The following is a 25,299-nucleotide window of genomic DNA, read 5'->3' on the forward strand; positions in this document are numbered from 1 at the left end:
CAGCAGTGGTCCATTTAACATTCAGCGCATATTTTGATTCAGTATTCAGTACTTAAAATACACCACCAGCTCAGTTATTCCATCCGAGGACTGCAGTTTTGTGCTTTTTAGCACTCATCAGCCTGGAATAGGAATCACATGAGCTGGAGGCGAAAAACCTCTTAAGGGAGCCAAGAGAGCCAAACAAACTGGTACGTTAGAAGTGCAATAGAAACTCCTTTTATTTAGTTATCACTGGACTTCATATACATGATCACAATACATAGGGCTTATAAGAACTTACTATTTCATGAAAAATGCTGAGAAAAGGGATAAATAAAAGGAAAATGAATTTTCACCATTTGCTAATAAGGAACCAAGAGGCTTAGAATCTTGAAAATAAGATTGTAAAGAGAAGATTTCATACCAAATGAATCATTCATCATTCTTTTGCAACATTTCTGAGTAAAATCTTTCAAAAAATCTCTCTTTTAAATAGAAATAAGAGTTTTTAAGCCGAAAAAATGCAGGTGTAAATGGATACCAGAGAATTGGATTTTCATCTGCTACAGTACCCTGGGTGACAGTTAATATCCGTCAGTGATGTCACAAGAAGATAGTCCATTGTGCTAATCTTCCCTGAAACTTTCCCTAGACACCATAATATACTCAAACCTACTTTCTGACAGCACAGCAGAACAACAACAAAATACAGCTACAGAAATTAAAATAATAATTTACCATATTTTCGATCAAAATTGTTACACAGAAATCATGCTTTTAGTTTATACAAATACAAATACAAAAGTGACGACCAGCAACAGGCTCTGGGCCCAGCTAGACTGGTCCTAGTCAATTTACAATCCCCAGTGAAGATGAATGGCCCTCTTAAAACTATCTACTCCCTTGCTCATTACCACCTCTTCCGGTAAACTGTTCCAAGGTTCCACTACCCTGCTAAAATAATAATTTTTCCTAACGTCCATGTTGGCCTGAGATTTAAATAGCTTAAAACAATGACCCCATGTCCTGTTTTCAGTGCTAAACTTCAGCCCCGTAACATCTTTCATTTTAATAAATTTAAACAACTGAATCATGTCCCCTCGGTCTCTTCTTTGCTCAAGACTACATTTGTAGCCTTCTAAGCCTGGAATCATAGTCTAAGTGAGAAAGTCCATTTATTAGCCTTGTAGCGCGCCTTTGAACCCTTTCCAATACGTTAATGTCTTTCTTAAGATAAGGAGACCAAAACTGAACAGCATACTCCAAATGAGGTCTTACCAAACTTCTATATAAGGGCAGAAGAACTTCTTTAGATTTGTTTGAAATAGATCTATTGATAAACCCAAGCATCTTATTGGCCTTGTTACTAGCAATGCTGCACTGTTGGCTAAACTTTAAAACCTGACTTATCAAGACCCCCAGATCAGTAACTTTGTAAGCCTGACTAATGACTGAACCTTGCAAATAATAACTTGTACACTTATTTCCATGCCCTAAATGTAGCACTTGACATTTCCCAACATTAACAGCCATACCCCATTTATCAGCCCACTCCGTTATATGATCTAGATCCTCTTGCAGCTGTTTTGCTTGTTCTTCATTTTCTACAGTCCCCATAACTTTGACATCATCAGCAAAACAATTCATGTTCCCAGAAATATTTTTGTGAATATTGTTCATAAAAACAATGAACAAAACAGGCCCTAACACTGATCCTTGAGAAACCCCGCTTAAAACTTCACTCCAATTAGAATAATTTCCCCTTACAAATACCCCTTGTTTCCTTCCGGTCAGCCAGTTTTTTACCCAAATGAAAGTTTATTTATTAAATATCAAACTTAAATCGTTGAAATTGACTGTAGTTGAAACCATTTAAATTTAAGATATAAGATAAGTAAAGTATACTTGAGCAAACGTATATAGTTTTCAATTCAATTCAAAGTTAGTGATCAAAATGATTAACCAACTTCGATCCAACATTTGGAGAACGAGATAGGCATACAGAATTTTTTTTTAATGAATATTTTGGGTAAGAAAGGAGCGTCATCTTTATCGCCACAAAATTAAAATTAGATTTTTAATACTTGAATCATACTTACTGCTTTTGTAATATGAGCATTCATTCTCGGAAGACATTCTGTATGAACCGCTAGTTTATATCACCTGAATCACCGATAAAAAATAAATTCAGATACATTAACTTAGGAATTATCATCTTAGCCTTCAGATCGATCAGTTTATTTTTCCTGAAAAGCCAATATTTTTAAAAACTTATAAATAACTATAAACGCGACTCATGGACTTTTAATCAATGTTGCAGTTTACAAAGCTTGTCTTTGCAGTGAATTTAGTATAATTTGACATTTTATTTCTAAAAATCTTAGGTTTCAGCATCCAAACAATCTCTTAGCACTTTAGGTTAAAGGATCAGTGAAAAACAAAGAGTGTCATCGAAAAACTAAAAACAAATTCAGAAACTAAGGACATTGACCTACATAAATGAAAGGAAAATTGAGTATAAAAGCTATTATTCTTTAAAATTTTAACACAGCTGTGTTTTAAATAAATGAAATTTAAGTTTCACTATTAAATTTTTGAGCAATTTTCATACAAAATGGAAGAAATATAAAAAGTACTGAAAGGTAATGAAACGCTGAAATTAATTTATTCCACAGTATTTTTTCTTGTTCTATATTTGTAAAACATGCATTTTAAAAATTTCAGCTTTTTTAAATTTAAAAAATAAAAAATCTAATAAAAACTAAATTTTGTTTAAGGAATAAATATGCGCATCTACGAGTATGAAAAAATCCGTTGACTTTTAAAAAAATTGATAACATTGAAGATTAATTTCAATGATAAATTTCGCTGTTTTTTTCCCCCTCCTTTTTATTTTCTGAGGAGGGGGGGGACAAAAAAAAAGAGAAAGAGAACCAGCCAATCAACGATCAACATATTGATACTACTCCCATTTGTCAGTTTACCTTGAATGTTAACTTGCCGCCGTCACTGCAGTGCGGTTGGTTTCGGGTTTGTTTACGTGCATGTGTACGTCTTGTTTAAAAGTTTAATGATTGTAAAATTTCTTTTCTTTTAAGAGCATTGCTGCAAACTATTCCCGATGGCCTCTCAGGTGAGATAAAATATCCGAAAACTTCTTTCGAGATAGTATCTTGTAAAGTACATAATTTTTCTCATCTGTGTACTAGGTGGTAGATTTTAAATATGGTTTGTTTTATTTTATTATCATTATTGTAATTTCGAAACACTGTTTCTTTTTACTTTCAATTTCTGACAGCGTAAAATTTTTGATGTTGGGGGATTATGTTACTAACAAAGTCAGCTCATTCAAATCAATTGATTTAAGACTTAATCAATTGATTAAAAAGAAACATTGTGTCAGATCATTTTTAATGTTTAAGTGCAATTACGTATAGGTATTCCACTTATTCCACTCATGTTAGCTTGTAGGCGAAATAACAACTAAATAAAACTACCAGTGGTCATATCATAAAAGAGTTAAATATTTCCGAAATTCTTCCTTTCATTCATACATAAAAATGTCAAAAATAGTAAAAGTTTGAAGAACTTAATAGAAATAATAATAGTTCTGATATCAAAAGAACGAATGAACTTATATAGTTAAACATTGCCTTGCTTTTCCATTTTTCTGAGCAGTGACAAAAACTTGAACACCATCATCTGTCTTCCTGTAAGTTCTTATATCGAGTTTCAACGAAAAACACACATACATATGAGAGAAAGTAAGAAAAAACGTCAAAAAAGCACAAATTGCAGATTACTGCAGACATGTGTTTCCGCGTTACAATGAACGCCTTTTTGTTTTTCTTCCTTTACAAATATATATATGGTAAATTGTTGCCTGGGGCAAGGGATTCCGGCTTACTACCTCATAGATATGCCATTGTAGTTTAAAAGAGAAGCATACAATTGACTCTTGAAAAGCTGTTGTTTGGTCCCTTGATAGAATTTGAAATGGGGACAGTGCTGATGTTGAATTCAGAAGTTTTGGTGAAAGCATTTAATAAGGATTGAAGAAAATTTGTTTTGTGTAATGTGAAGTGTAGATGGTGTCACAGAACTTGTCTATCAAACAAAGGCAATCCTGACTCCATCTTCTTCTTTTACCTTTGTTCATTTTAGCCTTCACCACAAATTCGAAGGTTACAAATCATCAACATTAAGATTTTTAAAGAGTGAATTAAATCTACAAGTTATATACCGTAACCCCTTGTTATATTGCGCGTTACTATATCTTTCATTTGTATTTATTGGGCTTTTCCTCTCTCTTCTGAAAAATTAAACGTAATCAAACTTTGTTCTAAACCTCAGCTCACTTACCGTATTTTCCTGTGTATTATCCCCGGGCGGCCTATAATCCGCAGGTCCTAAAATCGGCCTGAAGAAAAAAAAGCTTTGTATAATCCGCGGGTTATACGATGTAAAAAGATAAAGTTTGAATTTAACATACCATTTGAGCAACTAAACTAAAAACATGAAAAGGTAATAACTTTGAAGGCATAATCAAAATTAGTCTGAAATATAATCTAAAATATAATGATTCTGTCTTGAGATCTTGATTATAGTACGCTAACTACTTGAAAAACAAAGAGTCAAGACAAAGGAGCAAACGGTCTAATCCTGTGCAAATGGCTACCTATTTCACTATAATCTTGCTTATTTTACATGACCTGAATCGCCAAGAGGAAACATTCAAGCAACGTAAAATAATGAACACAGGCAGGCAGCGAGGAAGAACGTGCATGCTTCGTAAAATAAACAACATTCAGTCAACGTATGGTCTCAATCGGTGAATCCTACTGTTAGTAGAGGGGCTATGGTAGAAAATATAGCCGAAAACTGCATTTTGTGATAAAATCATGAAACTTGGCATGCATGTAGACAATGTACTAACAAATATTTTTGGAAGGGGAGGCAATTCAAAATCCCCCCCAACACCCCCCCCCCCTGGCAGCCATTTTTGGTCAAAAATCCAAAACTACTTTTCTTTTTTATTTTTTGAAAAATACCCACTGTATCTTCTTTTGGGGGTTCTATTATGCTTACTAAAGTGTAAAAAGTCATCAGAATATTTCTAAACCTCCTAATTTTAAAATTAATTTTAAAAACTTTATTTTTTTAAACAAAACTTTAAGTAATCAAAGTCTTTAACATTTCTTGAGGGGTCGTTTGAGAAATGTTTTTTATGCATTTTAAAGCACTGTGTTAAGGAAAATCAATTCATTTACAGTAGAACCCAATAATCCGAACCCCAGAAATCCGAAACATCAGAAAATCCGAACCTATGTTTTAAAGTTAACTATTAAAAATTGATTACAAAACTAAGAATAAAACTAGAAATTAAAAACCATAAACAAAGCTAGTAATTTTTCAAAACTTGAAACAAACATTTGAATTGTTGTTTAAGAATAAATACAGCACTTTGATTTGTTAAAACAAAATCAATTTTCATCACATCGGTGAAAAAAAAAAAAACCTTCAAACACTTGGAAATGAAGTACGCAATTTTTTGGAAGTTTCACTCACATTCTGCAGTTTTTCAGTCATATGTGCACTTGAAATAAGGGGGAGGGGGCACGGACGTTGTTTTTACAGAACTCCTATCTTTATTACTACTAAACGCTTTAAAACAAGTTTCAAGTTTTTTCTCATTAGACAATTTCAGGCGTTTGTTCTATGTTTTAAACGGATGTAAGAGGAAGAAATATTTAATTACTACAATAAGAAGTTTAGTGCTATGTTAATAAAGCTAGCAATATTTTACTATTAATAAAATTTTTATTTATTGAAATATAATTCACTGTTGCAAAAACTACAACTAAATTGCAATACAAATCTGATTAAGTGATGCATACAACGATTATATAGAAGGCAATTTAAAACGTTTGAATTTACAAGTAATTTACACAAGTACATAACATTTTCCATTGAGGTATTTACACATAGGTGTTTAGATAAGTCCATTTATGAAGCACCCACAAGTTATTTGAGAGCAGTTTTTTTTTACACTTGTATAACGTAAATTCGCTTTCAGCAAGAACTTGAAACTTCGGGCAAACTGAAACAAATAAGAACTTGCTTTTCATCAGTTACTGTAAAACCCCAATCATAAATTGAAGTGAAGACTAAATTTTTGTACATACTGCCCCACTGATGTCCACCTTGATAAGCACTAAATAACTTGCTTTAGGGCTTCAGCTGTGGGTGGAAAGTTATTCATTGATCATTGTTTACAGGTGGAAAAACAGTTTCCAACTTCATTTACGGACGGCAAGTTGCATGCAGACGAGTAGTAGCAAAGATTAATGAATCGCTAAGATATTTGAATTTTTTAATTAGGTGTGCATCTTTTTAGTTAAGATATATATATGAAAATAAACCAATAACATCAAGACAGTCTTTTCACCATTTCCACATCATCACTTTTTTCCGACCTGCAAGAAAAGAGGTAAGCATATGAGAGTTCCGCTGAGAATGAGTGGAATTCTCTTAGAACAACTGATTTTTGCTGACCAAATTTTTACGCTAAATCTTGGACTAGTATAAGTCGAAATTGTTTTCAAGCTCCAAAATCTTCTTTATCCCTTTTTTTTACAGCTGATGGAAGCATCATTGTCAACAGTTCCAACGAATATGCTCATGTGTCCTCTTATTGCAGCATGCAAAATATGAACGAAGATCCAGAAATTAGCTTCCTCGTGATTTTATGGCACTAGTGATGTCTTATTCGATGAAAATCACCGTCACATCATTAAGAGCAAACATAAGATCATATAGCTAGTGCAATAATGGAAAACAATTCTGTCTTATCTGCATTTCGTAGAAACTGAACCAGTTTTTGAAAGCAAATCATTTTCTCTAAAATGATATCTTTCTCTTATTCCTCTTATATGTCTTACTTGTTGTATCTTGAAAAGAATGCAGATACTCCACCGAAAAATTTTCTGTCCTAGGTCGTTTTATGTGAACGATGAAAGAACCATCATAGACAATGGCGTCACAATGAATCTCCATTGCACTTCTTATTTTAAAATTAGCATTCATCATTTGCATCTTCATCATCCCATCTTAACTCGTTTTCTTCTTCTCTTGAGTTGTTTTCATCAGTAGGAATACTATAATTTAACTCATTGAGCAGGAATGTTATTGACCAGACTTATTTCCCGTTCAAAGAGCTCCATTTATTGAAATCGATGGAGGGTGAGGCTGATTTTCATAGAGGAGAAATTCAACTAGTTTGAAATTTACGGTATTGCAAATGATGAAAAGCTTTGAAAACGAATCTGTATCGGATTTTAATTTTTTCAGTAAAAGAGCAGACTTACTGATTTTTCTGGAAAAATGAAATGATAAAAAGGTATTGTTTTTCTACCCGTGAACATAAAGTGACTTTTGAGTCACAATTCTTTTCTCTATAAATTTGTTGCACTGTTTTTTTTCCTTAACTTGCAAAATCTTCATCAGTTGCTCCACATATATTCTTCGTCTACTGTTACATTCGTCTCCAATGAGAAGAATTCTTTCGATGACTCTAAAAATGGATTCTCATGTTCAGCTATTTCTCTTCAAAACCTTTCTTGAAAACATGCTTTGGAAACTTCACATTTCTTCATTGCCCATATACAGCGTTTCTTTAAATCAGCAGAGATAACTTTTTCAAACTGTGTAATTAAATCGATAATTTGAAGACCAGCCAACATCCATCTTCTTAATGCAGTTGGATCTGTGAAAGACCAATAGCTCCACCATCTCCTTTCACTATCGCATTGTTTTGCTAAGCATGGTCCGATCCAATTACAGAAAACACGTTCATTGTCTTTTTTTACAACAAACGTTCCTTTTTCAAAGGCTTTGTGTACGTCTGGAAGGTTTGTGGGTTAAAGAAAAAGATATTGAATAAAAACTGGTAACCATCCAGCATAGTTACCAAAGCATATGTATAGCAATAAAATGAAAAAAAAAACACACACACACACACACAAAATCAACTCCTTCAAAGTTTCAGTAAAGATAATAAAGTTGGTTGAAATCTACGATCTAATAAACTTCAATTTTAAAAGCACCAACTTTAATACGATGCTCCAAAGCTTGAATTTGTTTATATATATATATATATATATATATATATATATATATATATATATATATATATATATATATAATATATATATATATATATATGTGTGTGTGTGGGTGGGTGTGTTTTAATATATAAAATGAGAAAAAGCTTACTGATGATCAATTGGTTGACGGAGAATATATAATATAGTAATAATAATAATAATGAACAGAAATTTAAAATTCAACTTTAAATTTCTTTCTATTAGAATTACGTTGTCTTGAAATTAATTTCTCCCTTTTTTCTTCAAGTCTTTATTCTATTATACCCTTCGCAATTAGTTTGAATTATGCGTGCTCAGTCATTTAAAACGAGGGGCATCATGACAAAATAATTGGACAGTTCGAGCAATTATAGTTCGGATAACTGGAACCCTACTTTGATATAACACTAATGTAATGTATCTTCAAATTCAGAAACCTGTAATTTTGTTATGGGGGGAAAATTCACTTCAGGGATCTCACAATTTAAAAATATCGATTTTTTTAAAAAACCACTTTTTGTGAAGTTATTTCTGAAATTAGACATTTTTTGGAGTTTTAAATAGTAAAAAATGTAATAAACATCCATGGAGTGACACAACCAATGATTTAAAAAATTATAATAACGAAAATTTAAAAAGAATCGCCGTTTTTTGTTTTGGACCAAAAATGGTCGCCAGGGGGGGGGGGGTTGGAGGCGATTTTGAAATGCCTCCCCTTCCTAAAATTTTTGTTTATACAATGTCTACAAGCATGCCGAGTTTCATAATTTTATCACAATTTGCAGTTTCTTCCCCCGTAGCCCCCCGACTATGTAAAAATATTGAGGTTCAATGTGTTGGTGTTAAGGGGGGGAAATCGCAGATAATCCACGACTGCATATAATCCAGACCTCAAAAACTTTGCCTTTTTTAGCAGATAATCCGCGGATTATACACAGGAAAATACGGTAAGTATAGTAAAATTATTGTACTTCTCAGGAAAATTCTTTACTGCCCTTTTTAGCTTATAAGTAGAACAGGAATATGTTCATTCTTCTGATTTCACTGCACCTTTAGTTATGATGGTTTACATTTTTATTTCACCGAAAAACCTTTGGAATATTTCAAATTATTTTTTATACTGTTAAAATAAGCAAATGGTAAGATAATTTTCTTTTATTGCTTTTACTCAAAAGTTCATCCTTATATAGTCGAAGCTTATAACTTAAACATTTCTTTATCTCAAAATTTTCATCTTGTCCCCATTAGAGAAAAGTTTGGGCTTATTTTTGGAAGCCTGAGCCTGAAGATTTGTAAACCGAGCTCAGGGATATTGTCTTGTGTCAAAATCAGAGCTCGATCCAGCCCGAGTCGAAAATTCTCAAAATCGAACCCACTAGAGTCCGACATGGCTTTGTAGCTGTTTTTTTATTAGGTCAACCAAGAATTTGTTCCTATATTGCAACAGCGATTGGTTCAAAACATATTTAATAAATCCATCTATTAATAAAGATCATTTTATAGAAATTTTTCTCAAAACAGTCCATTTCAGATGAATTAGTATATTAGGGGAGGGTGGGCCACAATGAGACATTGTAAATTCAAAAATAAATACAATTCCGACAGATACCACCACCTAGGAGGAGTAAACATTACCAAAATGCTTGCCAGAATTCCTAGTTCCATGATGATCTATTCTTTTGTTTTATAGAAAAAAATTAGTTACTGTTTGGACACACTGAAAGTTCATGAAATACACCGCCAGCTCAGTCATTCCAGCCAAGAACTGCAGTTTCGTGCTTATTAGCACTCATCAGCCCAGCATAGGAAGTGACTGAACTGGAGGTGGAAACCTGCTTAAGGAAGACAAGAGTGCCAAACTAACTGGTAGCTAAATAGAATTAGCACTGACCAAACGAGGGCTGATGAGTGCTTGATAAGCATGAAATAGCAGTCCTCGGCTGGAATGATTGAGCTGGCAGTGTATTTTATGTATTTCTGCCTTAGCCCTGGCTATAGGGCGATAACTTACTGAAAACACTGAAAGTTATTTGGATAAGTTCTTGCATCTATCATAATCTTCAAACATTTCAACAATTTAGCTAAATGTTGTAGTTTTACAGTTTTTACTGACACTTTAATCTTTTATTATTCAGCTATATTATTTTTAACTCGTGGTTTATTTTAATAAAGGTCAAGATTCACAGTCGCCACGTGGCCTAGTTTGAAAAAGTGGCGACCTAGAAAATGTCCTCGGTCGCCATCCCCCCCCCCCCCCATATTGTTCCTAGAAAAAAAAATCTTGGGATGAACAGGAATTATGCACAAACTCAAGAGGATGGAAGAAAATAAATCGCTTTGGAAGCATATGCCTGAGGATAAACAGGGCGTAGCTAGGGGGGGGTTTGGGGGACAACCCCCCCCCCCGAAACGTTAGTCTCAAAAAAAAAAAAGAGAAAAAGAAGAGGGAAGAGAAAGAAAAAAAGAAGAAAAAGAAAAAAAATCACTACGACTTTTTTCTGTGTAACAAAGGTCAAAAATTCACTTCGCTCCCCCCCTCCCAATGCCATTGAAAATCTGCTCCATCAGTGATCCTCAAGTATAAAGACGCCTCCCTCTGCTGCGACAATTTTTTGATAATTGAGTGAAATTTGACACTTCGCTTTAGAAATGAGATTGTTTGTTAAATCCACGTATAGGCAGCCTTTCTTTGTCATAGATTCTGCAAATTGTTAAATATGTTTAATTTTATGAGCCGCGCAGTGGGAATATTGCATACAGTCGAATTTGTATATTTCGAATTTCACATTAAAAAAATCGAGATAAAGAGGTTTTGAATTACGGAGGCTTTAAGAAACTTTTTATAGAAATTTGAAATATGATGGTGAAAATTTGAAATCGATACTAAAGACAATATGGGCTCTTGATTAAAATTCCTCTTTATTAGTTTTGTTAGGCATTTATTCTTTTATTACATTATTAAGTGCTTTATTGCGAGTTTAAGGAATCATTTTGACGGTAAAAGTAACTTTAAGCATATCTTTTTCAAGAAAAGTCTTTTATTGCTTTTTGGTCCCTGATTATTTTTTTTTTCGGATTCATTACTTATCCTCTTGAGGTTAGCAATTGCAGCAAATCTAACTTGGCCAGTAGTTTACCTATTTCCTGACCTACGATTTCCCTGTTTTGTCTGAGTGTACATACCTTTTTTCATTACTTGAAAAAAAACTTATACTTTCTTTTCACTCTTATCATTTCGGTTTTCTAAGGAATCACAATTTTAAGAAAGATAGCAACCAAAGAACAGTACTAATCCAGATAACAGAGCGAAATGGCTTTTAACTTGAATGACCTTTAACCATGAACTTTAATGTTCATCTTAACATGCCAAACCTGTGAATTTCACCCTTTAACTCTTCCAAGAAAGTACGCAAAACGACTGTCCTTTGGTTAATCTTCCTGGAAAGCCTATTCGTGGAACGCATTCACTGCCTCCTCGGCTCTTGAAGACAATTCCTCTGTTTCTGAGTTGAAGAAAATGTTTTTGTTTGCTGCTTTGAAGATCATTGGGCTTTGAATCCGAAAATGATACCATAACTGGAATTCGAGACGATAGAGGTTTTTGTTGGTCTGATCTCGTGTGTGTCATAGGTCATAGTCAAAACTACCTTTGCTAACCAGAGTATCCATTGCAATCACATTGATTCTTCAGCCAGTATTTACTGCGTATTCTTTTGGAAACCTACAGTCTGTTTAAAGTAGTACATTCTAAGTAAAAGTTGTTGCATAATGAAACGAACAGGACCGATAACAAGCTTTTTTCAACTCAAAGAAAAAAATTTAAATGACGAAAAGGATTGCTCTAAAAAGAGAAAGTTAACGTCCTCTGAAGAAAACGAAGTACAGTCTGCAAAGCAGCGTCAGTCCCATCGGACCCTTCTGAAGGTAATTTTATTTTAATTCAAAAGAAACACTGCATAGCATTACATGAATAAAGTGTTTAAAAACGAGATGAATCTAGATTATTTCTAATAGCTTGGTTCGGATTAAAAAGTAGAAAATAAAAAAGACTTCTGTTTATAATACCCGAAAATTGCTGTTGCTCTCTCAAATAGATATTTATGTAAATTCTAAAGCAGCTAAAAAATTAAAAATAAATATCTTTATAGATATATCTTTATAAATATAATATCTTTATAGTCTGACCACCGATGAGATTGAAAGTCAAACATCCAGTTTACAGGTGGAAATGGAAGTATCTATTAGCTTTCAGGGATGCCAGCTTTTGTAGATGTGTGTTAGCCTCTAAATTAAGCAGTCACACTGAATGAACGGAACACGCTCATCAGATATTTGATTTCCCCCTGATTTGGATAGACTGGTTTTGACAAGACATTGCTAGAAAATTACACTTTAAATTAAATGGAGGGAAAAGAAGAAAAAGTTGAATTTTCCATAACATTAAACAAATAAAAAATTCTTTGCTTTTGTTTTGTTTGACACAAGTATCGGAATTGGGGCACCCCATTTCAAAGTATGTAAGATTCACCTCCCTCTTATTTTTTTAATACTAAAAAAATTTACACACACACACACATATATATATATATATATATATATATATATATATATTTATTTATTTATTTATTTATTTATTTATTTATATATATGTATATATATAAAAAGAAGAACCCCCCCTCCCCCCACCGAAAGTCGGGTCTAGCTACGCCTCTGAGGATAAACACATCAAGGAAGATCGTTTTTTGATCAGAACAGCAATACGGTTACTTGTGAAACATAGACGCCATATTTGGTCACTCACAAGATGGAAGTAGGCAAAGTACTTAAGTGCTTAAGTTTGCAAAAAGCAAAGCAGAAGTTGATGTTTATTCAATTGCAAACTAATGAAAATAACTCAATGTGCTGTAAAGCATTTTACTTATTTATTTTTTTTCATTTAAAACGGTTTTCTTGAGAAATGAAAATTTTTGTATTTAAAATTTCATCTTATCCTTGTTGCATTGCACACTAATGTGCTAAAAGCTATTACAGTTCAATTAAATTGATGTTTAATGAGGATTTTACATTTTATAATTATTTTTATGCTACAAATTCAAAAACCTAAATCTTAATTTTTAGCTCAGTCGCCATATTTGTCACTTCCAAGATGGAAGTAGACAAGATTCTTAAAGTGGCTAAGTTTCCAAAAATAGAATTGGATGTCTATTGCAATCAATGCAAACTATTGAACATTTCGCAAAATGTGTCGTCCCCTGGATAATTAATTATTTTCTTGAAAAATGCAAAATTTTTTTCCTTCAAATTTTATCTTCAGAATATTATTTTATCTGTATTGCTTCGACGCTAATGTGCTATAAACTGACTCTTTCATCTAAATTATTATTATTATTTTTTTTGAGGGTTTTTAATTATTAAAATTACTTTCATATCTGAAATTTTTCGCGAGTCGCCATGTTTGGTCATTCGCGAGATGGAAGCAGACAAGACTGTTTACTTGCCTAATTTTCCAAAAACAGAATTGGATGCCTATCTCAGTGCAAACTACTGAAAATAACATAAAAAGTTCCAGAAATAATGTTTTTTTTTTTAAATTATTTTCAGGAAAAGAGAAATTTTATCAGCAAAATTGTATTTTTTGTAAATTTCATCTAAAATGCAGTTTCCTCCCGACTTTTCATTGTTTTTTTCAAGCACAGATCTATAAACTTTGGGCTCCCTTGCAACAAAGTCTGTAGGGCCCTTCCCCACAGGCCAGCAGTATATATTTGTAACGCTAATAAGTCTTAGTGCTAGTTTGTTTCCATTTTTTTATCAATTTCTTAAGCCGTTGAGCCCCTTAAGGACCTGGGCCCTCCCTGGGTCTGCGGGTATGCAGATCCAGGCCTGGATTTATTTATCTATTTACATTTTGGAAAAAAAATGCATGTTTATAGCTTTTGTAATAAAAAGTCCAGTCTCATTTTGCTCTTCAACACTCGGCGACAGGGGTGATGGCCACCAAGTTTTTTGGGTCTAGTAGCCACTGGCCACTTAGAAATTTTCTAAATCTTGACCTTTATATTTTAAGGACATGAAGCAAAAATCTTTGGCCACAATGAGACAAATTTTTTTGGTAACAATGAGATGTTTCATTGTGGCCCAGGCAGCAGTAAGCAAGTGTAGAATACTTATCTACTTCTTGTTTTAGTTTACAAAAAAAGGACATTTAACAATAAAAAATAGGCTTGATTTAAAAATATTTATATTTTAACTAATTATTACAAGTGAACTTTGTATTTTAACACAGCTTTGTACAAAACAAGACTAGAAACCGGTTAGGTGTTGGTTGGGTGTATTATGTGCTTTATAAGTCAGGGGTCTGTCCAGGATTTTTCACAGGGTCCGTTTTTTGTGAAAAATCAAATAATTTTGTGAAAAATGAATTTTGTGAAAAAACAAATAATTTCGCAGAAAAAAAAAATGTATATATTTGTTAAAACGAAATTTTAGAATTTAGAGATGGCACAAACTGCATCAATTAAACTTAAAGTTGAGTGTTTTCCTCTTCTACGTCGAGACTATCATTCTGGATTGTTTTTTATATCGTTCTGGATATTTGGTGGGAGGCGGGGCATCGCTCTCTGAAGTATCAATATTTATCCACCATTCTACATTATGTTAAATTATACTAGAAACATTTCAGTACAGTATTTAAAATATTTGTAACAAAAAAATAAAAAAATAAAATAAAATTCAGACAAGGGTTCAGCATTTTTAACTTTTTGACCCAAGACACTCTTAAAAAGAACAGAATTTCGTTTAAAACTTATAAATTCTGTGATTTTAACAAAAATAAAAAGATATTTTAATTGTTTACCTCTTAACAAAGCGTAATAGACATCAAAAATCGGATTCCCATAGCGGATGCAAAGAGATCGCAATTCTCAAAGTAAAGGCATCAAAAGTATAAAAATGGCTTGTAAAAGAAATATTTTTGATAAAATTATTTTTAAATTGCATTTTAGAGTCCTATGATAAACATTTCATTAATATCTGTGGACACAGTTGAAGCAAAAATATATATATATATATAAATAAATAAATAAATAAACCATCTATATCTATCCTCATAAAAGAAAATGGAATTTTGCTTTAAAAACTTGAAATGAGAGATCTAACAAAAATAAAAAGACTTTTCATTTATTTGCATTCTAATAAAGCGAAGTTAGCTTGAAAAAAGAACAAAATATGATTCTCATATCGGATGTTAAAAGATTGCATTTTTCAAGGTGTAGACATCTAAAGAAAAAAAAAAACGGTAATTAAAAGAGTTTATTTAAAGTTAATCATCCTTGTTAGCATGGAAAAATCAAAACCCATATAATTTTCTCCCAAAATAATAGTTAAACATCGCACTGCAACTTAAAAACGCAAATATTGACAAGCTGGTAAAATGATGAGAATTTTTTCTAATCAAGTCATTATTAAAGGTTCAACGCCAGACTCTAAGTGGTGATAATTTTGAAGTTGGTAACCCTATCTGAAGCGATCATATTTTTCCCCCACCCTTACTATCCTTTTGCAGTTCTAAGTTCATTTCGCAGATATATATTATTATTGTTCATTAAATCATGAGCGGGGAGAAAAGTGCTTACCAACGCCTTTTCAGAAAAGTTTACAACAACACGGCTGCTAATTAGCTGTGATAAAACAAACAACAATCATTATATTTATTTGCAGTAGCAATTATTTATCGTTTGCAGGAGCATTGCAAGAGTGCCAGTGTTTTTTTTTTTTTTTTTTTTTTGCTTTGCAAAATTAGACGATTTTGTATAAGCTGATCTCTCTGATTTGACTTCAGAAAAGGGTCCAAAAATTATCGTTTTATACACAAAAATATGCGTTATTTTACTTTCACATTTGCTCTTTCAATAAACAATTTGTGAAAGATCCGATCTTGTTTATCAGAATTTTGTGAAGGGTCTATTTTGGTTGATCGGAATTTTGTGAAAGGTCCGTTTTGGTTGATTGGATTTTTGTGAAGGGTCCGTTAACGGACCCAAATATCCTCTGGCCAGACCCCTGTAAGTATAACTAATATTTGTATAAAATAATTATACAAGTTAACCATCAATTATTATTTGACATTTATTATTTTATTCTTTTCCTGTTTTTTTTTTTTTTTTTAATCCTAATGTTTTTTTTTCTTACTGTAATTAAAATTGTTTTGTATGTAAGAAAAAAAAAGTTTCAAACATTTAAAATATGCTTTAAGCAAATATACGTTTCTTTGCAACCCTGGGCCTGACAGAGAAATGGTTGAAGAAATGTTAAAGAGTGCAATGACCAAGCAGAATTAGATTCTGAAATAGCCCAAGGCGAGTTAAATTCTGAATTGAGAGTTTAGAATTATTCCAAGAAACTTCAAAAATTAACACCTTCTTAAGCCTTAAAATTTTGAAAGGTTTTCTGAAAGGCGCACCAAGGAAAACAGTTAGACGGATGAAAAAGTCATATGATTGCATTGCAACTGACACGCCAGAAAAAAAGAAGTTTGAAGAAATTATAGGAAAGAGAAAAGTTTCAGTTAAGCAAAAAGCTGGGAAACTGTGTAGTTGAAAAGCAAAATTAAAAAAATAAAAGAACCAAAACTTTCTGAGACTGAAGACAGTTACAGTTCTTTTGAACTAGATGACAGCTCATCAGATGAATACCTATTGTGAAAACTAGATGAATATTGTGAAAACTTAGATGAAGTTGAACTAGTTTCAGACGTGGGACCATAAAGAAGGGGATTTTGTCTTAGCTCAATTCGATTTGAGTGGAAAAAGCTCAAGCTGGGGTACTTTCTATAAATATGTCTTCTTCTTCTTCATCAGCACAACAGCCTGGTGCAGGCCAAGGCTTTCTCTGTCTGCTTCCTCCAGGCGGTACGACACGTTGCCAGGTTTCTCCACCTGTTCACTCCTAAAATTTTAAGGTCCTTCTCAACACTATCCAGCCACCTTGTTGCTGGTCTTCCCCTTCTCCTTGTACCCTCAATCCTTGAAAAAGTTAGCTTTTTAACCGGGTCCAGATCTGCACGCCTAAATACATGCCCCAGCCATCTGATTTTATTGGCTTTAATTACTCTTAAGATGTTGGGTTGTCGGTATTTACGGTATACTTCAAAGTTATATAAACTTCTCCAAGTGTCATTTTCTTTTACTGCTCCAAAAATTGCCTGAAGGATCTTTCTTTCAAAAATGAGAAGTCTATTTTCCTCTGTTTTATTAATTGCCCATGTCTCACTACCGTATAAAATGATCGGTCTTATGAGGGTTTTGTATAGGTTTATTTTTGTATTAATGGAAAGGAGCTTAGATTTTAATTAGCTCTTTAAGCCAAAGTAGCATCTATTTGCCATCAAAATTCGATTTCCGATCTTAAACTCAATCTTAATTTTCCGACTTTAAACTCATTCTTACTGGTAATAAGTGCACCCAAGTATTTAAACTGGGTGACTCCTTTAAAAGTATAGTTTCCAATATTAAGCGGCTGCACATCTTGTATTCTAGTGCTCGCAACCAAAAACTTAGTTTTTTCCTCGTTTACAGTCAAGCCCAATTCCTTGGCAGTGCTCTCAAGGGCAACAAATGCCTCGATCACATCCTGTTTTCTTCGCCCAACGATGTCGATATCGTCCGCGTATGCCAATATCTGTATAGTTCTCTGCAGGATTGTTCCTCTAGTGTTGATACCTGAGTCTCGTATAACCTTTTCAAGGGCTAAATTGAACAAAATGCAAGACAGAGAGTCTCCTTGTCTGAGGCCTCTCTCTGTATAGAAGACCTCCGATACTTCGGACATGGTCTTAATTTTGCATTTTACGCTTCGCAAAGTCATTTTGACAAGATTGATAAGCTTAGGAGGGATTCCGAATTCGTACATCGCCTCGAACAATTTATTCCTGTTGATACAATCATATGCTGCCTTGAAGTCAATGAACAGATGGTAGGTATCAATTCCGTACTCCTTGGTCTTTTCTAGGATTTGTCTTATAGAGTGAATTTGGTTTATGGTAGACTTCCCTTCCAGGAAGCCACATTGATAGTTTCCTACAACTTTTGAAACATACGGAAGAAGTCTACGAAATAGGATGTTCGAAAAAATCTTAAAAGCCACATTCAGAAGTGTGATACCACGGTAGTTGCGACAGTCCAGCCTGTCTCCTTTTTTGTGGATGGTGAAAATTGAACCCTCTTCCCATTCAATGGGCATCTGTTCCTGGTTCCACACATCACTAATGATCTTTAAAAGCTCATTGTTGTACTCCGGTGTCTATAAATATGTATCTGTCAGTATAAAGTGTTCTGTTAATGAGGTAGAAATACAGTGCCTGAAGAGTTTTAACTCTTCTAAAAACAAATTCATTTATATAGATAATGATGTCTCGAACATTAGCATCCAAGATATCCTGGGAAAACTGCCTCAGCCAGATATCCATTCAGAAGGGAGAGTGCTTATGCAATTTCCAGGATGTATTAATGCTGTTGAAAAACACTTAAATTTAACCTTTGCTTATTTTTTGCTTAAATACTTTACTGAATTGTTTAAATGCTGTACTGAAATGTTGAAATGCTGTTGCAAAATGCTTTTTAATAACTCTGTAGGTACCAAATTAAGTTCTTTAATAAACTAGCTAAAGGCATGGGCGTTGCGGCCGGGGGGGTCCAAGGGGTCCGGACCCCCTCCCCCCCCCCCCCCCCCCAATATTAGAGGATTGGACCCCTTTAATATTTGAAAATCGGACCTCGATAATTGTCAAGATGAAATTCATTATTTTGGGGAAATTATTTTTGCTTTGAAGACTTTAAACAGTTGCATAATACATAATTTATCATCTTTAATTCATATCAAATAAAACGAAATGAACATCGAAAAAAAAAAGAACTATAAAAACAAAATAGGTCATGTGTATAGTGAACGGAAAGTCGGAAAGTGAACTCCAATGACGAACCATTGCTCTGCTCTCTGCGCACACTAGCTTCAGTGGAGGATGCTAGAAAGGGGACTCCTTCTTCCTAGTGCAATGTCAACCATCCATAGTCGTGTCGCCACCTCCCCAGCTTGAAAGTCATACCAGCGTATTTGTTGCTATTTAGAGGGAAACAACGGGACAACTTTGAGATACTGAAACTAGATGGACAACTCCCCCCCCCCCCCCCCGCCCCCTTTTTTTCACGACTCTTGTGCTAAAAAGTCAACAGAAGTCGGACGGGGATCTAAATTTCTGCCCCTTTCTTTCTTATCTCGTTTCTCGGCTCTTCCAGGTTTCTGTTTTGAGTTTTGCAGTGTTTCTCCGATTCGATTCAATTTATAGCGACCCCGATGTTACCCAAACAAAACGAGACACCAGACCTCTTTGGTGGTTTTTTGCAGCTGGCAACAACACCCTGGCCAAAGGATGCACAAAAATTTAGAAGACCACTTAGCTGGTCAAAGGTTAAGTTTGGGGTAGAAAGGGAAAGGAGAGACGTATCATGTGTTTGACATTATTCAACGCGTGGCTTCAAAGTACCAACGAAAAAAGAAGCGCAAGATGACCAGAAAAAAAAAGAAATAAAAGGAACTTCCCTATTGGGAAACGTTCTAATAAAAATAAGGATAATTTCATGTGGTCTTTTGGTCTCCTTGAGAGTAGGTGACCTGAAGAGCGCTCCTATTTTGGTTAAAAAAAACTTTTTTTCACATATACAATTACGGCTATGGAGAGGTGGCTTGAAACGGTAAAATGTAGCAAACCTTCTACATCAAATGAACCTGAGCAGTTTTTAACCACTGAATCATCATCAACATCCACGGAATCGTCTTCAAAATGTCTTCATGATAGGTAAGTACCATTCTGTCTAGTGTAATACATGCAGGGGCTCCCCGATTTTATACTGTTCAGATGGGGTTACTTCTCGATTTTCTGAATGAAATTCCTAATTACCCACATCACTACTTCTAATGAGAATATGTTTTTAATGCAATATTTCACAAAAAAAAACTACTCAAAATTTGAAGACTCGTCAGATAAAATTTTCTGGGAAAGGAAAGTTTATGAAAGTTCACAGTGACCTCCTGTCGAGTAGCCCCTGAATGCCTGCTAATAAGGTATGCTTTACAGTCAATATTTTGACATTATGAGTTCTATCGGAGCTAATGCGTTCAACTTTCTCTTCTTTTTTTTTTGGAATGTTTTTATAAATTTTAATGGAATAAATAATACTCCATTTAGTTATTAAAGCTTAACCGAAAATTGTCCATTAATAATCCTACTTTACTGAACAAGTTTTATTGAAATAAATCATTTTAAAACTTATTGTCACGTATCAGAAAAAAGCAGTTCATTTCTCTATCTCTTTCCCATCGTCCGCTGATCAGAATTCAATTATACACCAAATGCTGTTTGTTCTCTGTGTAGGCCAGTACTTTTCAATCTGTGGGGTGTGCCTCTTAAGGCAGGCTTGTCACTTAAAGAGAGGATCAGGAGGGGCACTTTCCCTGCTGACTTTGAGAAATCAGAAATTAATGTATTTACATGGGCATGGTTTTTGCTGTTTTTTGGTTTCATATGCATTGAGTGTATGGAGGATTCAACAAAAAAGAAAAATTTTGGTGCATTTGTTACAAAAACCTGAAAAAATTAAGAAAATACTTTAAAAGGTTGCATTGTTAAAATATGATATCATGAGAGCTTAATTATTTGTGTCTTATTTTATTTTTGTAGTTGTATTTTTCGTAGGTTCGTGGATGTCATAACGGTGAATTATGTACTTTAATTTTTTAATTAAAAAACATCAAATTAAACTCCTTCGAATCCAACTTGTGCCAAGAACTTAGAGCTGCAGGGTTTATCACTTCTCAATATATAAAAATCAATGCCCTGAGATAACATATATAAATATATATATATATCAACGCACAGCCAATACCGTTGAAGCCTCAGACTTGAAATTTGGCAGGCATGTCCACATGATTACGAAAGTATCCACTAAGAAAGGATTTTTCGAAATATCAATTAGTTCAGGAGAAATTAATTAAAACCCCTTAATTTCTGTGAAATTAAAACCTGTTATTGAAATTTAAATCCCTTATTTTCGGGGGCTTTCCTCCATTCAAATCATTATTCAGCACTTTATCTCAACTTTTGGTCGATAGCGAATTTTAAATTTGATATTGTTTTTGTTTCTCACGTGATTCTTCGAGGCTTTTCTCAAGTCAAATAATAATGTTTCTGTCTTTTATTTTCATTTTTTCAAAACTAGAAACGAAGTTTTTAAGAACATCATCACAAGCGGACTATCCTTTTGAATTTAGAAGAGTACAATTTCCTGTAAAAGTTTGCTTTGCAATAACCGTTAATAAGTCACAAGGACAGACATTAAAAGTAGCAGGGATTGATTTAAGAGAAGACTTTTTTCAACACGGTCAATTTTATGTAGCTTGCTCCAAAGTCAGTTAGTTCATCAAGCAGCTCAATAATTTTAGCACTAGAAAAAAAAACTAAAAATGTTGTATGCAAAGGAGTTCTTGCTTAAACATAGATATAACAATAAAATGTGGATGGTCTGTGTTTGCAAAGAGAATCAATACTTTAAAAGGATAGTTAATAACAGTTAAAGATCAGTTAAGGACAAGGGCATATATATAAAGAGTCCAGGGGCCCCGGGATCCTCCCAAAATTAGAAAAAAATATAGTTAATAAGTAATTATTATAGGGGATTTTCGAAACGAGGTGCACCAAGCACTGTTAACCCCTGCTAATTCCATTACCCGAGCAATATGCCGGTACGGGAATGCTAGTGTAATATAAAACTTTAATTATACAGTTGTCGCGGCTATTATGAGTCACATTTTGTTCTAAACAGCTTTTATTCCATAGAGCCGCTGATTCAATAAACCTGGATTCCGTTTTTGATGAGTTCATTCATTAAGAACGGTTAATTCAATTGTCCACTGTTTCAAAATGTTGGAAATTTGGTGCGGCTACTCTTGGTGTGCCGCCCTTCATCGTGTAAAGCTGAAAGAAGCTTCAGTGTGCTGAGAAAGCTGAAATTGTATCTAAGGTCGACTATGACACAAAAGCGGTTGAACCATGTTGCTTTATGTTACGTTCACAAAAACATCTTGAACAAAATTGATCACAAAAAAAAATAGCACTGATATTCGTATTCCATGTGCAATCTAGAAAAAATGTATTTGTTTGTATTTAATTTTTTTTTCTTATTGTGTAATATGTAAATCAAGATGTACCCGTTTAAAAGTATTGTATTAAATGTAAACCCATTTCTATTTGATGTCAAGTTTTTGTCTCATTTATATATATATATATATATATATATATAAAATTAAGCAAACAGAATTACAAATATTAAACAAATTATAAATAACAAATGATGATAAAAAGGAAAAATGCAAACAGCTATTAAGTAGGAATAGATAAAGAGTGAATCCAGAGCTCATCAGCCATGGAGGATTCATTAATTATGGTCAAAAGCCCAAAATTTTAACTATAAACTAGAAGAGAATGTTTAAGCTCCAGTACATGTAATATAGAGTAACAATGGGCAAACGCACCACTTGCTAAGCTAAAAACAATAAACTAGAGCTCAAACCTAAAACTAAACGCAGGGGGTTTCGCCTCGACTAATTAGGAAAACAAGTTCCGACAATTAGCCTTCCACGGGACAGTACCTGCCTATAACAAAATTGTCTTACCTTGAAATTCACGTAAACAAAACCAAATCCATTGTTCAACCTGATAAAAAAAACATTCCATTTGTCAACAAAACATTAAAAACATAAAAACAAATCCGGAAATCAGTCCATAGACATACCGAGTCGCCTGTTTCGCACGTGTAAAAAATTCATCCACCCCAGTGATTCATAAAAAATGGTTTGTCACAGTTGTATCATACATTTACACAGTTAAACAGTTTCAAAAGAAGCGAAATGCTCATCGAAGGCTATACTTAAGCAAATGTTTTCAACTAGATTTTCAGGGAAGTTATTATTAAAAAGTAAGTTTTTGAGTACTGAAATTTCTTGCTTAAATGCAGAAATGGTATTGCAAATTCTTTTAATTCTGATAGCTTGCGAAACAATAATGCCAATAAAAACCTTTTTACTTAGGCAGGAGGAAAAATCTTGTAAGCTGTTAACTGTGAAATTGAATGTGTTGCATATATATATATATGCAACTTGAAAATGTCAGAGTCAGAATGGTCCCCCCCCCCCCCAATAAATTTCAGCTGACGACGCCAATGGCTAAAGGTACTTATTTTGCAAACTTTAGGTAAAAATACAGTGATTATTCAGCTGTCTCATTGTTGCCCTACTTATGTCTCGTAGTGGCCCATAACTGGGCCATAATGAGACATTTTTCATCAAATTTATAAATCCTCATAACTTTTTTTTTATAACATTAAATGAGCTAAATTTGGTGCAATATACTATAATTTGATTCCTTTAATATAATCAAATTTGTTTCTGCGCTTTAGAACTCACCAATATATGAAAAATATGTTTTTTTCTCCATTGTGCCCTCCCCCCCCCCCCATATATCTTTTAATGTAATTGCAACAAACAGGTTATAAATAACTGTTAATTAATTTTTTGTTTTAATTTTCTTAATTCTCAATTGAGGCAAATATTAGTTCAAATATCCTAACATTATTCTTGAAAAAAAATAATGTTACTAACGTATGTAATAAGTGTAAATTATTAGCTAAATATAAATAAACTTACTATTATTTTTGAAAAAAATAATAGTAAGTTTATTGTAAAGAGGAAAGCCCAAAACAGAAATTCTAAAATTAAAATTGAAATACTTTTTCCCATGATTTAAGTTTCATGCACTTTTTACTAAAGAGAAGTAAAATTTAAAGAAATAATACATTTGTAATAGAAAAGGTATTTATATGGAGATTGACGAATGAATATCCTACCATGAACACGAGCCTGAAACCTGTTTTAAATTCTTAAGACCGAGCCCGCTTCAGGCCCGGGCTGAGCCCATCTCATCTCTAGTCCCCACCCACTTGAGACTGTTGTGGAAACTTCCCATAACTCGAACGTTTTAGCCAATCCCTTGGGTCTTCGAGTTATCGAGAGTTGATTGTATAAGAATAAGTTGTATTAATTCTAGTTAACGACCTCGGTTATATCCTCATTTATATTGCGATTTAGGATTGCTTTTTTATTGTCTCCAGACAAGTGCTTTATAACGTGGGACTACTGTACTTAGAAGATCTTCAATGAACTGTGATTTTTTATTTCAATCATTAGTTTGCATTATTTATCATTGAATGAATATTGAAATTTTGATATTTGCTATTAATTAAAAAGTGTGTTGCTCTTCTGCTAATTTCTTAATTTTGAGCAATGTTGCAACTACTTGGCGTAATTATGTATGTTTCAGCTACTGAAAAAAGGAGCATTAAATTTTTTAATCAAATAAGACAAGTCTTTCACGTCCTGATTCTTATCGAGAGGAATATCTTTTTATTAAAATATATATTTTGCTGTTTTAAAGCTTTGTTTTGTTCCTAGGTTTTCAAAGCTGCAAAATGTCCGACTGAAGATTTATCATTTTCAAACTGTGCAATTGTGAATGAAAATGATTTTCCATTGGATAAAGTTAGGTGAGTTGCATTATTTATTTATGTATTTTGCAACTGTTATAGGCTACCACCCCCTGCTCGCTCTTCTCTATTTCTGTATTTGAATCACACTTTGAGGCCTTTACTACGTTACTTAGACTTTGCCTCCATTAATCCAATTATTATTCCATATATTACAGAACATGAAAGAATTAACAGCACAACGAAGGGAAAGAACACCCAGAGGAGTAGGCGGGAATCGAAACGTGCACCTCTCTGCTTGCAAGCAGTTGCTGAGCAATACCGCTTGGCCACTGAGGCCCCTACTCGCTCTTTTTCACCAACACCAGGGTTACTGCAAGCAGTTCCATTTGCAGGGCCGATGCTAGCAGGATCACTGGGAGCAGCCAAAATAAAGGAAGGCCGTGACCCTGTATAGTGTTATCAATCAAGAATAATTTCTCACAATAAAACTTATAAATCGAATTTTTATGCTAAATTTCAAATACTTATTGAAAAATTGGAAAATCACAGTCCCGATTGCCTAGTATAGTTTAATAAAAATA

General features: G+C 33.5%; 2 protein-coding genes across 2 annotated transcripts in view; one reads left to right on the forward strand and one right to left on the reverse strand.

The window, feature by feature from the left end:
• Window positions 1-2,157, reverse strand: part of LOC129227013 (triple functional domain protein-like) — a 100,433-nt gene extending 98,276 nt beyond the window's left edge. The window contains exon 1 of the mRNA XM_054861642.1: window positions 2,082-2,157. Within this exon, the coding sequence (XP_054717617.1) occupies window positions 2,082-2,118 (37 nt within the window). The 5' untranslated portion in view covers window positions 2,119-2,157. The remainder of the gene's footprint in view (window positions 1-2,081) is intronic.
• Window positions 2,158-2,991: 834 nt separating this feature from the next.
• LOC129226545 (vesicle-fusing ATPase 1-like) overlaps window positions 2,992-25,299 on the forward strand; it is an 88,342-nt gene continuing 66,034 nt past the window's right edge. Inside the window, exons 1-2 of the mRNA XM_054861154.1 lie at window positions 2,992-3,115; window positions 24,684-24,775. Of these exons, the coding sequence (XP_054717129.1) occupies window positions 3,104-3,115; window positions 24,684-24,775 (104 nt within the window). The 5' untranslated portion in view covers window positions 2,992-3,103. The remainder of the gene's footprint in view (window positions 3,116-24,683; window positions 24,776-25,299) is intronic.

This window comes from Uloborus diversus, chromosome 7 (genome assembly GCF_026930045.1).
Source record: "Uloborus diversus isolate 005 chromosome 7, Udiv.v.3.1, whole genome shotgun sequence".
Classification (NCBI taxonomy): domain Eukaryota; kingdom Metazoa; phylum Arthropoda; class Arachnida; order Araneae; family Uloboridae; genus Uloborus; species Uloborus diversus.